The sequence below is a fragment of the Labrus bergylta genome, chromosome 10 (genome assembly GCF_963930695.1).
Source record: "Labrus bergylta chromosome 10, fLabBer1.1, whole genome shotgun sequence".
Classification (NCBI taxonomy): Eukaryota; Metazoa; Chordata; class Actinopteri; order Labriformes; family Labridae; genus Labrus; species Labrus bergylta.
Window position 1 is genome coordinate 17,233,135 of NC_089204.1, and position 14,510 is coordinate 17,247,644.

Below are 14,510 nucleotides of genomic sequence, written 5' to 3' on the forward strand. Positions count from 1 at the left end.
CTTTTATTTATTCATTCATATGTGATAAAATACAGCCTAAAATACAGTTTCCCCTAAAAAAAAAAAAGGAAGCAAATACATGATAATTATTCAGCTGAAGTCTTTCCCAATTAAATCAAGCCACTTCGCCACCCAGTCTTGTAGAACTAGTGCAGGCGCCCTCGTGTGCACATGATGTTTCTTTGCTCAGCAGCAGATTGATCCATACTGGACGGGGGGTTCTGTTAAGAGGACAGAGAGGGCTACATGTGAAGGACAGGGAATCAGTTGTTACCCAGGTAAACATCTGTCATCTTCTCAAGGATATATGTCCACCTTTCCTTTGTCCATCTCATCCACAGTTACTGCCACTGATTATAGTGAGAGAGCCATGTCTAGTTTCATAACTGTAAAAAAACTGATTGCCCCTGCCTGGTTTGATTGTCTCTCTAATGTGTTGAAAGTACAAGCAGACTGTTTCTGTTGAGACCAGCTCATCCCAGTGCGCCGTTCTCTCTCTGAGCAAAAGTCATTGAAGCTCTCCGATCCACAATCTCTCTCTCTACTTGCTATTAATATAAACAAATAATGATCAATGCATATGATCAGAAAAGAGGGGATAACTTCTTTATAATTTAAATAACAGGGTTGTAAAAATAGCAATAAATAATCAAGATAATATTTTGTACATGGCATTTAGACCAGCATGCTTTACTTATGAGTGCCAATTCAAATATTAATAGTGTGCAGCTTAACAAAAAGCTGCCTCTGCATCGTAAATGTTTTAGAGGAGAACTCAAGCAAGTTCTTAAAAGTGTGGAATACAGTTTGGGCCCATTCATTTAAATCCTGGCGCTGCGCCTGCCTACAATAAGTTTATATACTACAACGAACATGTGTTAAATAATGCCAGGTTGTATATGACTTTTAACATGTGACTTTTTACAATGATTATCTATGGAGGAGAATGTGAATTTGGAATGTGCTTTTTGGCTGGACTGATATCTAGTCAATTTCTTACTAGAGTTTAAAAACGTCATATTTTGTAAATGACAGATAGAAAAAAAACATATATTCTGCCCCCTGTGGAGGTGTCTGTCATAACAAGGTTAGCAACCAAGCTAATGTGCCTGCCGTCACACATTAAGCTAGTTAGTCAAATGGCATTTAGTAAAAAATGGTTGGCAAGATATTACTCTACTTAGTCACAATAGGCTAGCATGTTATTGGATAGCCCAGCCACCATAGGTTACCTGCAAAAAGGTCCAAACATCAACACATTTCTACAGCCAGGTAATATCAATACATATATATACTTTGTACAGCTGCTTTATCATCACATGTCTCAGTTTGTCACATTTTTTTGTCGTCAATTTTCATGGATGCAATGGGACAAAGCTCTGATTGAAAAACCTTTTTAGATCACAGGAAATAAGATTTGGGCTGGTGTAAAACTGCCTAACAAGTATAAGAAGCAAACAACAAAAGAAGGCTGAGGTACTTAAGAGTGATATGGCTCAGAAACTGATTTGGTAAATGCAGTGAAACATTTTATCAGCAACACGTGAAAAATGTTCAAATGAAATTTTGAGACGTCTCTAAAAAGCTTCCAATTGTCTTTAACACTATTGTGTAGCTTTCAACAGTTTCCCTATCTCTCCAGTCAAACCACATTGACACAGCACAGTGGGAGCTCTGTTATTCTTGCCTACATTAGTCTCATTACCTCAGTCTGCTGTTAAAGGCATACTGTACTGAATTATTGAGATTTTCTGAAGCAGAATGCATCATCCACAAAGGTTTACAGATTTTCTGAAATGCCTCAGAAAAATGAAACACAGATGAAACACCGAATAAGAAGGCTAATCCTTAGAGAGTAGTGTTAAGTGAAGCATTTTTTTTTTTACCAAATTGTGTGGCTTACTGGAATTTTGTAAGCCTGAAAATGTAAAGCATTTGGCATACTGAGTCATCAGTTAAGGGAAACCATCCTTTCAATACATAAAAATGAATAAGCCTCAACTGTGTCGTTTTCTGTTCCCTGTTGTGGTTAACCAGCAGGCAGAATTAGCCATTTTGCCCTAGATATAAATAATAAAGATATTGAACTTTGTTACGCTGCAGTCGAGACACCCGCTGCTGCTGCTGCTACTAACTAACAAACCATCTCACATGCTGAGCAGGAGGACGATTTTCACAGTATGTCCTTTCTTCCCCATCTCAATATTAAACATTTACAAGATATCTCCAGCTTGTGTGGCTCATAATTTGCTGTACAGCACGGTGCCATTATGTGTGATTGCACGTGGCGAGCAACACCTCAAAGCAATAACTGACAACGCCAGATCAATTTAGTACAGTGCTCCCTGTGATCCCTCTGCAATCACTCCTCACCTCTGTCGAATATCTTTTTTTTCAACCACAACCCCTACCCTGAGGCAGGCACCGATTGTCCCCATCTCCCTTTCCCTTTATTGGCTGTTCAGGTTTATGAATTTACTCTTGAGGGAACCCACAAAACTCATCTGCAGACTTGTCTAAAAATGTCCTTCTTGAGATTCAAATCATCTTAAAGCGTAAATACCTCAAAAAGCAGACAGCCCTCAGGAGGCTTGTTGTAGATGCAATCTACTGTAGTCCATGGCTGTTCTCTATGAAATATGAATGCCCTGATACTGTTCTATTTTTATCATCAGCACTGGATCGGTGCTGGCAGTAGAAGATCACAGTGTGACGAGGGATTTGGGAAGGGGGGGCTTTATACATATGTCCTGTTTCTATAGCAACTGTTGGCCTGGGGCTTGTGTTTCTGACTACTGTCTCTTAACTACCTTCAAATAAGCCAGCTGTTGGATGCAGAGGAAGGCTGGGACGAAGTTGTGCACGTCAGCAAGAAAAGAGCAACGTTGGGAACTAGATGAAGGGCTGTTCCACTGGGAACGATTGAGTTTCCTTTGTTGCAGCTTTTTACTGCTTATCAGAGGAGTGAGGATTGCCATCTGCGCTCAAGCATGAGGTTCGATCATCCGAAACTTTGGCAACTTCAGAGGGAGGCGACTGTCAAATCATCTACGATTTAATAGGCTGAGACCTCGTCTTGCTCTGTCGACCTGCTGATTTTGAAGGATATTGTATAAACAATAGGACCCTTTGGTTGTAAGTGTTGAAGAGTATCATGCTGTACTGCAATGCTTGAGAACATGGCGTAACAAATGAGCGTCAGTGATGAAAGGAGGAAAGTTGCGTTTATCCTTGCCCTTGAGGAGTTGTGACTTTTTAATTAGCATTATTCCCTGTGCAGTGTTTCAACACTTTGATTGTGCACCGTGAAATAAACAAACGTGCACACACACACAAATAAAAATGCACAAACAGGTTCCTGTCATCCTCAGAGGATAATTGAAATGTGTGGCTGGTATGTTTCCTCTCCGTCCCTTCTATTAGGGCTAATTAGAGCTCCATTGCCAAGAGAACGCTACACACACTGAGCAGACATGTGATGGCTTTGATCCACGCATACGCCAGCTGTTTCACCAGTTCATCCACCTCAGAGATACACTGCTGTACTCTTTCTTTTCCTGTTCTTTTTTTCTTATCTCATAAGACAAGACTTCAGATTTTTTGCTGGGTGTAACTGGCTGAGGATGGATGGTTGGACAGATTCACACACACACACACACACACACACACACACACACACACACACACACACACACACACACACACACACACACACACACACAATGCAAACCTACTACAGTTGAAGAGTTTTGTTGATTATATTTGGAGGCCATTATGAGCTGTTATGTTTTATTTCTCTCCAGACAAAGCACTCATGGAATACTATTAAGTCTTAATAGTAATAGCTAATTTTGTTTGCTACATGATGTGAGATAGTAAATAGGGCAACCAGTATCAAAGAGAATACATCTTTTTCCAGTCTGTGAGACTTTTAAGCCCACATTCGGGGATGTTTTTGTCCTTGGAAAACCAGATGTGGATTATCAAATCCCTTTATGTCCAATTCTTGAATGCCTTTTGAATGAACACAAGCGATGTCCTTATAAATGAATCTCTGGACAAATTAAAGTTATTTTAAAAAATAATTTGAGACTTATGAGCACTTTTAAATTAAGTTCTGACTTTTTAAACGTCTTTGTAAATCAGTTAACTAAAAAAAGATTTCTAAGTCCTGATTAACAAAAGATTTAAGATTTCTTTATCCTTGAAAACCAGATTTCTTTTTCAATGAGGTTGTCCCTTTGGGTATTCTTTTGGTTTTGTAAACAATGTTGGAGACTTATGAGTCCTTGTAAACTAACTTTTTGATCATTTTTCGTCCTTGAAAAACTCAGATCAGTCATGATCACAAGTTGGTCATGATAAGCAAAGGGTTAAAGATTTGTACATCCTTGCAAACCCAGTGAGATTTTTATGTCCTTGTAACCCTGATTGGAGTTTTGTGCTTTGTGCATACAGTTTATGGGCTTTTCATTTGTTATTTCTTTCTATGATGATGCTTTCAATTTTCTGTTAACTTATTTGAAATGAAACTTCTACTTTTTTCGTTCCTTTTTTTCCACAGCCCTTCTTTACGCCACCATCTTTGGTAATGTGACAACAATCTTCCAGCAGATGTACGCCAACACCAATCGTTACCATGAGATGCTAAACAGCGTGCGGGACTTCCTCAAGCTTTACCAGGTGCCAAAGGGCTTGAGCGAGAGAGTTATGGACTACATTGCCTCCACCTGGTCCATGTCACGGGGTATTGACACTGAAAAGGTATTTCAGACTGAGCCATCAACAGTAGTTCACTTAAAGGGATACTTCACCTGTTGAAACATGAATCTGTATTGACATTAGGTCATATATGTAGTAGAAATGTGAAATACATTTTGAAGTTGGTGCCTTCTTGGCCGAGAAAAGGCAGAAAGTGTCTTTTTGGCTCATGGGGATGAAAGACACCAAATCCCAGAATGCACAGCACTGCAGGCCACTCCCACTAAGGTCCTCTATTTTAGAATCAGAAATACTTTATTAATCCCAGAGGGAAATTCAATCGTTACAGTTTCTCCAAAATATACAGTATAGCAGTAGAAATATAGAAATAAAAACATTTACAGACATATTTACTTCAACACATGAGGCCATTTCCTCAACTGATTCTGAGATTTCTTCCAGAATTGATCTTGGAAATTCCTGGCAGAAAACAGACTCTATGTCTGTGTCCATAGACAAACAGTGAGAGCACCGACACTACCAGTCTGCCCCAGCTAGAGCCGGCCCCGGCTCCTCGTCCTCACCGCCCCGGCAGCCAGCAGCCGCAGCAGCCACAACACAAGACCGGCCTGTCGGCAGCAGCCGTCTCGCCGCTATATTTATATTTTTTCGCCATTATCAGCTTTCTCCATAGAGCCTGTTTGCATAGCTTTCAAGCAATATGGCGGACGTTAAGTTTCGATTCTGGGAGTGAAGTTCCCACTCACTGATCTGTGATTGGTCTGTAGCTTCAGTGGTCTATAATATGAGGAACTAGCGTTGTAGTTTCACACCGCTAACTGCAACAGCTTCCAGTGACGCAAAAATCGTCGTTTTGCGTCACTGGAAGCTCCTTTTCAGACTTAGGAATACAAAGATTTCCCATCCCCGGGGAAAGTGAGGGCGGGATGCACTACCATTCAAAAATACTACCAGGTTTCTAATGATACAAAGCTTGATGCAAATGGGTGAAGTATCCCTTTAAAGCTGGTATACTTCTTTTGATATCAAGGGTTTTTTTTAACAAACCACTACCTCCAAATGTAATAATTAGCTCTGTGAGAAAAGTAAAAATCTTTGGACAGAGCCAGGCTAGCTGTAAACACCGTTTTCCATCTTGTGCTAAGCTAAGCTAACTATCTGCTGATAAAGCTTCATATAGTAGACCAAGTGATGCATGATGAATATTAATATGATAGATCCTCAAATCATCTAAAGGTAGAACAATGCAAAAAGAAATGACAATGAACACTGCAAAAAATGAGAGCTGAACTGAATCTGTGATGTGGCTCAATTTTGTATGAACATTAACAGAGCAAATGTATCTTTGTTGCTCTTTTAGACTAAATATAGTATCCACATTTATTCCAATACTTACACAATAGCAGACTTAATCAAATGTTCTACATCAAGTAACGTTCTAGGCTGTTAAAGAAAATGACTCACTTTCCTGGTCTTGTAGAGTCATTGCATTAAACCCACCCCTAACATAACAATTGCAATTTGCCAAAAAAATAGCCTGGAAGGCTGGTTATTGTTCAGCAGGATCATCTGATGCATCTGACAGAGACTGCAGATTTGATACCCCCAATCCTCCCATCCACTCCACTGAAATGCAACCGTTGCCGGTAATGCTCCTTGAACATCACATTATTAGTCATTTTTTAATGTTAACTTATTTCTGGAAAACTATCAGGCTTATTCTGTGGCAAAAATTGAGCTGCCTATTATCAAAACCAGTTGGCGTTTTTTTGCATTTACGGCACAGTAATAGAGCGTCCCCCCTGCCACCCCGCTGAATTCAGTCGATGCTAAAATGATTTGAGTGTGTGGAAATTAAGCAATTTCAGCTGCTGCAGAAAGATTGAGCTGGTGCCACTTTAACTGATGTGAAGCCAGAAAGAATTCATATCACTGAATCCCATTTAATCCATCTGTCCAAAATCCAATTACGGGAACAATTTTATTTTGTCAGCTCAAATAAGAAGCAGAACCTCTAACAAGGCAAGGATATTGTCTCCAGGAAAACTTGTGTAACCGAAAGGCTAATCTGTATTTATGTGCTCAGGGTGTCTTTTAAGTTATGCTTACACTACATCTATGTGTTATTTATTTGTGCTGGCTTCAGGCTACACCAAAGGGTCTAAAAATGGCACATAATCCCCTCTCTGCTTGACATTCATCTTCAAACAGGTTTGTTTTAAAGGCAGAGTCCTGGTGATTAGGTGTACTTGAATGACATGCTGCTGCTCGCTGACACTCAACAGAGAGGCGGCTGGACTGTGAGCTGTTAGAAGCTTCCATTATAAATCATAACTCGTACTAAACACACTCAGTACCACACAGATACATGATGAAGTCTTTCCCAAAGCTTTTGACAAAGAAATGTGCTTCAAGCCTCTTATTTGTAAATAAAGGCTTTCTGGTGTCAGTTGAGTTTTCTTTTTTTTTACTTTGTGGAAATTATTTGTCGACTTTAGAATTTTATTTTTTTGTCAAATGAGCTTTCAAAACCATGCACAATAATAATACAATTACTCACCGAATATGTACGCTGTATTCCGCTTTGAACAGCTTTTGATAATCTGAAATACGTTTTGAAAAGCTCACAACTTTGTACAGGTAAAAAAACACATTACCACATTATTTTTTATCACTGAATATGTAAAAAAAATAAAAATATTTGGACTGAAAAAAAGTTCAGTTACTTTTAGTACTTTATTTATGTCATGAGAAGGTCGCAGTAAGGCTCTCTTTTGAACACTTCGTCCTTTGTGATATTTATGTGAAAGATCAATCTTTTGGCTCTGTTTATTAACACTTGACCAAGTCTTTCATGTTGACATTAAACTGTGGCATCAGCCACGTAGCTATCCAAAGTTTTATCCTGAGCGTCACATCATCTTCAATGCCTTTCAATGTTCCAACTTGTCACTTTAATAAAAACTGTTGCCAAGCACATAAGCAAATGTTATGTGTAACTGCCACAACCAGCTCTATAGTATGCTTTAAGTAGTAAGTGAAAAAAAGAATCCCATCTTTGAGCTCTTTTCTCTACACGTCTTTACAGGTGTTGCAGATTTGTCCCAAGGACATGAGAGCCGATATCTGTGTCCACCTCAACAGGAAGGTTTTTAAAGAGCACCCAGCTTTCCGTCTGGCCAGCGATGGCTGTCTCAGAGCGCTGGCCATGGAGTTTCAGACCATCCACTGTGCCCCCGGAGACCTGATCTACCACGCTGGTGAAAGCGTGGACAGCCTCTGTTTCGTGGTGTCCGGGTCACTTGAGGTCATTCAGGACGACGAGGTGGTAGCAATTTTAGGTGAGTCGGATGCTTTTAGTTAAATATGACTAAAAGGTGGATTCCTTAATCAATATGAATATAATTAAATAATCAAATTAAAGTGTTACCCAATTTGAGGACTTACTGTTATTTCTAACTAAGTTTGATTCAAATAATTATAATGAACTGTTTGAATACTTATTTTTAATATTTTTTACATAGTTGTGGTCATTTGTGCTAAAACTATGGACTCTACATTTTCTGTAGAGAGCTAATGAGGAGTGGGAAATTTGTTTGCTGAGTGTGAATAATAAGATGACCTAGTCTTTGTTCATTTATATCTTTGAAAAGTCTAGTTTTATCATTGCAAGACTAAACATAATATATTCATCACGTACAAAGATACACATGTGCAGGAAGGCTGGCTGTTAGTACGAATTTTCATGAAATTCATTAATCTTGGTAACTTCGTGAAATGTATTATTCAAGTCTGCCTACCACGTGTTAACACTCCTACCTTTAGGTGTCTGAAGCTGTAAACTTATATGGGTGAACCATATGTTGTCAGCAACTGTTTGCTAGACAGAGAGTCTACAGTTGTTACGTATACAAATCAGTGTCATGTCATCTTTATTGTTTTATGGTGATGTACCCAAATGGAAAGGAATTTGTGGGTTGCACCTTTTTGACAGAATATAAGCAGCACTGTGAACACTGTTACTTTGTCAGCACTTTGTCAGTCAAGTGATTTGGAAGCGTGCTTGTTTGATGAAGTTGTCTGACCTCGGCCGATTAAATGGTGTTATAATCTCCAGTCTGTTTCACGATTTCTTCATTGGATTTATACAAACAGAAACAACCCCCACCTAACACTGGCTTCGGGAAAAGCCTGATCCCTGCAGCCATAACTGCACTTAACAGCAGGCCTGTGTTACTGTGTAATGTATACTGTTGTGATTCTCTGTGCTGTCACTCTTTGTTGATTGTACGGCGCTGTGAAGCAGAATTTTACCATTTGGGATGATAAAGTCTAAATGTGGATACAATAGTAGCCAATATGAGAAATAATAGTTCATATGAGATAAGAAATGATTCTGCTGCTGCTGTAAAAAATAAATCAGAACTCTTATCATGATGAGAACGTAGAACCTCATCAATAAGTTAACTCAAATTAGATGCTGTAAAGTGATAGCATAATCAAAGTCAGAACCAGCTTTGTTCTTGTTTAGTGTGTATTGTTATTTGGTGCCATGTTAAATGAAAAAAGCAGTTATTGGTTCAGCTACTGTAGGGCAAAGCATGCTACTTAATTGTGTGATATGCTTTGTTTCTATTCTGCAGCTATTCAGTATTTACTTTTCACCAGCTTAAGAGATCTATAGGATTTGGATTTAGTTGTAAAAGAAAAAAAATCAACAACAAAAATGCTTTTATTTTTATTTTTACAAATAAACATTTTGTATTTTGTCTTCACATAAGTTACTTTTTGCAGTGTGGTAAACATGGTCCCAGGACTTTAGAGACCCTTTGAAGAAATTCACCAAATTACAGCATTAGCGTTTTAACCTAATTAATAATGGATTCCTCGCCTATTTTTATTTCATGACAGAGGCGGTCAAGGCTTCCTGTTCCTCCCTGTCAAAGGACCTGTCCCACATCTGCTCACTTTTTTCAGGACAAATACAGTTAGGGTTTTCTTCTTTCTAAATAAAAAAAAATGACATTACACAGAGATACGTACATGTGTTCTCCTACAGCATTATGATCTGGATTTATCATTGCCGGGGAACTTCAACAGCAAAGTGAAAGAGAGGACAAAAAAAAAAAAATCCAATTTACCTCCAGTGCTGTTTAACAAAAGTGTGTAGCATCATGGTAAAAAAAAAAAAAAAGTTGTTGTTCAAACTCTCCTTTTGTGTCTGCAGTTTTCACTTTCCTCCTTCTGACTGCAGTGAAAGTGGCTGTTTGGGGGATTGCTGTCTGCTGAGTCATGAACTTGGACAAGAATATGTTTGTCACAGAAAGATGATCCGCTTGCTAACATTTTGAATTAAACTCGCCTTCTCAACTCTGTCTTAGTTTCAATAAAAGAAAAACAACTGTTCCTATAAAGAACACAAGAATGGTCTGTTTCTCTAAGACCTCCCTCTCCATTTAGGTTCCCCAATGTCGGCACGATCAATTGACAAGCGGCTGTGCATAAAAAGTTGTATAATAATTCATAAAAACAAAATGAAGAATGGAAACTTATTCAAAAAATTATCTTATTAATATGATTGAGGAAAATTGAACAAGTATAATTTAAAGTCGCATTTTACTCCTTCTGGAGCGTTCTGTTGTAAACAGTGTGTTAGACAGAAGGCTAGAATCAATATCTTTTAATCATAATAATTCATGAAATGCAAGGGGTGACCCATACACCTACAGAGAATTATAACCTATATCTGCAGCTTCACTCAGCTTTATAAATCACAATGTTTCGCTGCAGCAATGTGGACCTTTTTTGCTCCTCTCGTACTGCTTGAATTGCGTTTTTCCTGCCGCATGATCTAACTGTAAGCTCTAAGGCCACCTGTACATTTTCTGCTCAGCAAGAAAACATCCTACACAAAGCAAGCCAGTAGCTGGTGATCATAGCTGAGGATTAAGCAGCTAAATAGTCTGATATTCCCCTCAGGAGTTGGTGGAGACCTCAATAGAGGGAGACAGATTTTTTATCAAATATCAATTACCCAAAAACATTTCAATGAATAATATTTTTTTCTCCATAACTAGTGCACTTTTTAAAAAGCAAGTAGTTGCTAAGACATGCTTTTTTATAAGCTAAATATGTGCTGATATGTCAGTGTTTTGTTCACAACTTGTTGAAAAATCTGAACTTTTAAAAACTTGAGCGTTACTGTGTTGTATCTGTGTGAGGGTGTATGTGCGGTGTCTGTGTGCAAGGTTTTGTGTTTGTGTGCGTGGTTGTGTGTGTGTGTGGGTGGGTGCGTGTGTTGTCTCGGTGTGCGTGGTCATGTGTGTATTAGTGAGCCCTGAACCTCGTCTTTACAAAGATAAAATAACAAGAAACGTTCCTTTGCTTGCGCTGGCCTGATGAAATCCCTGCAGACTTTTTCTTTTTTAACTCCCTTCTCTAATTTGGCTAATTATTGATTAAGTGAATAATGGATAGCATGCTCTGGCTGCACCAGAGACACTATACTGGCTCGGTTTTTTCATCAATAACCTGCTATTGGTTCCTCTCCGCAACAATCAATGTATTTCAGGCTAATACCATTGACCTGGTTGGAGCCTGTAATGGAGCCTGAAGTGATGAACAAGTTGCTACTATGAATCAAATTCTTGTTAGCCTAATGGCATGGGGAACAGAGTCGACATGTTAAGTACACAAACATCTCATCTGATGCTCAGGCTGGAGCTGTTTGACTTATTGTTCCTGAGACTGCTCTAAACATAATCAGTTGCTCTAATGTTACTAATCATTTGAACTTATCTGTTTGATTATTGTTTTGGTAAAATGAACGTCTTATTGTGCTTCATTTATTTTTTATACTGTATTCAAAAGAACTTATCAGAAATTTTCACATGTACATCCAAATTGATCATTTAATGTAGTTAAACAAAGGGTTAAACTGTTGATTTGGAGGGTGATTATGGGCAGGCACACACATCGCAATGATTTGTTGATGCATCTGTTCGGTTAAAAGTTCAAACCATAGACCGTATGGTTCAAGCAGATGTTGATGATGACTGGTGCCTTCACAGGCAAGCCGTTAAAAGTGCTGTCTTACAGTTACTAGTTACTATAGTAACTGAGTTACAAACGGAGCTACTGCATTATAAACATAAAGAATTAAAGGGAAAGTAACTGAAGTGTTATTCTTTTCTTTTTTTGCTTCAAAGCTCATATTAAAATACTTATTATTTAGTGTGGCTTTAGTTGTGAGAGGAAACAACTCGAAAATTTCCTGTAACATTGTAGCTGTTTTAATAAGTAACGTGTTACTCCCAACCATAGACTGTCTCCCAACACTGTTAGCTAGGCTACCGTGTCAATATGGTCCCATTGATTTCTTATGTTAATGATTATTTTTTTAAAACTTAAAGTAAAGCACAATATGCCTTGCTGGATTTGGTCCAGTTAAGGAGTGAGCACCTAATGCTTAATAATAGGATAAATAAATGTGAACCCTATTTTTACATAATGTGTGTTGTAAATGAGGAAAAAGCATGACACATCTTTGAATTGATCCAGGAGATAGCCTTAGCCAGCAGTCGGTTTAAACATTGTTCTCTCTCTGCAGGTAAAGGGGATGTGTTTGGGGACGTTTTCTGGAAGGAGGTGACTCTGGCTCAAGCCTGTGCCAACGTCCGAGCTCTGACCTACTGTGACCTCCACGTCATTAAACGGGATGCTCTGCAGAAGGTGCTCGAGTTTTACACAGCGTTTTCCAACCACTTCTCAAGAAATCTGTTGCTCACCTACAATCTACGAAAAAGGGTGAGAGAATCTACAAACAGTTCCATGAAAAATCATTAAAATCCACTAAGTTTAGATTTTGGCTTTACAATCTACTTTTATATAACATCCATGTCTCTAGTTTCTACATTTTTGCTGTATTATGAAGCAGCTCAGTTGAAGAGCGTGTAAGCAACAAAATCATTCACTAAACCTTGATGATTCTTTTCTTTAAATTGACCCGATATATGTTTTGAAACAAAGGATTCTTCATGGTCGACTGCCGTCTGCTTTTACTTCAAGCACTGCATTTCCTGTGGCTTTTTCCTCTTTTGAGCTTGAACTTTAAGTGTTTTTATTTTGGTGACAAGTCATAATAGCTGTGGTGTTTTTCCACTGGGCTTCTTAAAGAAAACAGAGCGTTAAGGGCTCTGTAAAGTTACACTGGCTAAACTTGTTGCTCATGTATGTAGTAGTATGTGCTCATGTGCTCATGGAGTAGTTTTTTTATTTTGTGTAAATACAGATTTTGAAAATTGGTCCATTGAAGTGTAAAAAAAAAAGTGATTATATTCAAGATAATCAGGATTCCATCCCCATCATATTGCCTAGACTAAGCTGTTGGCCGATATGTCGTGTGAAAAAAAGTCTCTGAAAGACCTCTGTGGTAGTAACACAACTCTGAGGGTTTCTTGTACTATAGGGGAATGTTTCTGAGGAGGAAATGCTAATTCTTTTTAGCAACCTGTTGGAAAGAAATCAAACAAAAAATCACACCTCTAATGTTTTCCACTGAAATATGCTGGCACAGATTAGCACAAAGACTTAAAGCAAGAGGAACCAGCTAGCTTCGCTGAACAACAGAATATGATTAGGATGTGATTCTGGAGTCAATATAACTTTCCACTGTATACCAAAAGAAACCCCTGTCCCTTTAGACAAACTGAATTGAATAACATCTCATAAAACTGGGTAAAATTCATCATACAAGCAGATGCGTTAAACAGCCATCATATATTAAAGCCACTCCTACATTATTCATCCAGAAATGAACAGCTGTGATCAACAACTTAAATGTAGCTACCAATCATTCCTCCATTCATAATAAGGTTAGCCTGCCCAAGAGAGTGCAAGAGAGATTGAAATGCCTGCATATTAAGAGGCCATGTCATCTGCTGTAGTAAAATCACTATTCACCAGGGACCAATACATTCTGAATGTATACAGCAGAGAAATCCAGAGATGGATTGAAAAAGAAGCCAGACGCTGCCTTCAAATGGAGCTGGTGAGGTTTTACTGGGGAAATCAAGCAAACCACATGTTTGACATTCGAGTGGTTTAAGTCTTGAGAACAGTTTTGAAATGAGACTGAGAAAAATGTTGTCTCACATCTTCAAAAATGATGGACGATTTTGTGCTGATTGCATTTCAGTGTCATGCCAAAGAACAAGAAAATATTAGATGACAAAAAAACCTCTATTATTTAGAATGTTTTATTCCCGTCTTTTATTATTTTAATGCACATACTTATTCTCTTATGTTACTAATATTGGTTTTGATGGATGAGAAGGTCTCTGGGCAAAATGTAATTCATTGTATTGACACTGTACCTTTTATGTATAAGACATAAAAACTGGATTGATTTTTATTTTATTTTTAAAGGGAAATCAAAACAATGCTTAAATAAGTCAGAAAGATCCACATGAGCCCAAAAGTTTTTCATTTTTTTTTGCTTGCCTCTGCTCCTCTAGCCAGACAATGTTTACTGACTGATGGATAATTGTATTGGCTTTTATGAAATTGTGAAACAAAATACATTTTTCCCTTCTATACTCTTTGGATTAGAGTACCGGTAATAGTTGGAAAATACACTCTTGGGTGATTAGAATAGCTCCTTCGAAAATGTCCAAAGGTGACATATCAGCTAGTATAAGCTAATTCTTTATACATCTATCACCAAATTTGTAGTAAAATGCAAGAGCATCACATTTTAGAAACAGAAAATCATAACGTTTTTCATGGGA

General features: G+C 38.1%; 2 protein-coding genes across 5 annotated transcripts in view; one reads left to right on the forward strand and one right to left on the reverse strand.

The window, feature by feature from the left end:
• The window catches only part of kcnh1a (potassium voltage-gated channel, subfamily H (eag-related), member 1a), a 47,351-nt gene that overhangs the window by 24,803 nt on the left and 8,038 nt on the right, over positions 1-14,510 (forward strand). For all 4 annotated transcript variants that reach the window (XM_065959806.1, XM_065959807.1, XM_020653123.3 and 1 more), the window contains 3 exons: positions 4,565-4,764; positions 7,811-8,063; positions 12,332-12,528. In XM_065959806.1, coding sequence (XP_065815878.1) covers positions 4,565-4,764; positions 7,811-8,063; positions 12,332-12,528 — 650 coding nt within the window. The remainder of the gene's footprint in view (positions 1-4,564; positions 4,765-7,810; positions 8,064-12,331; positions 12,529-14,510) is intronic.
• The window catches only part of hhat (hedgehog acyltransferase), a 46,064-nt gene that overhangs the window by 4,087 nt on the left and 27,467 nt on the right, over positions 1-14,510 (reverse strand). The gene's annotated exons all lie outside the window — the stretch shown is intronic.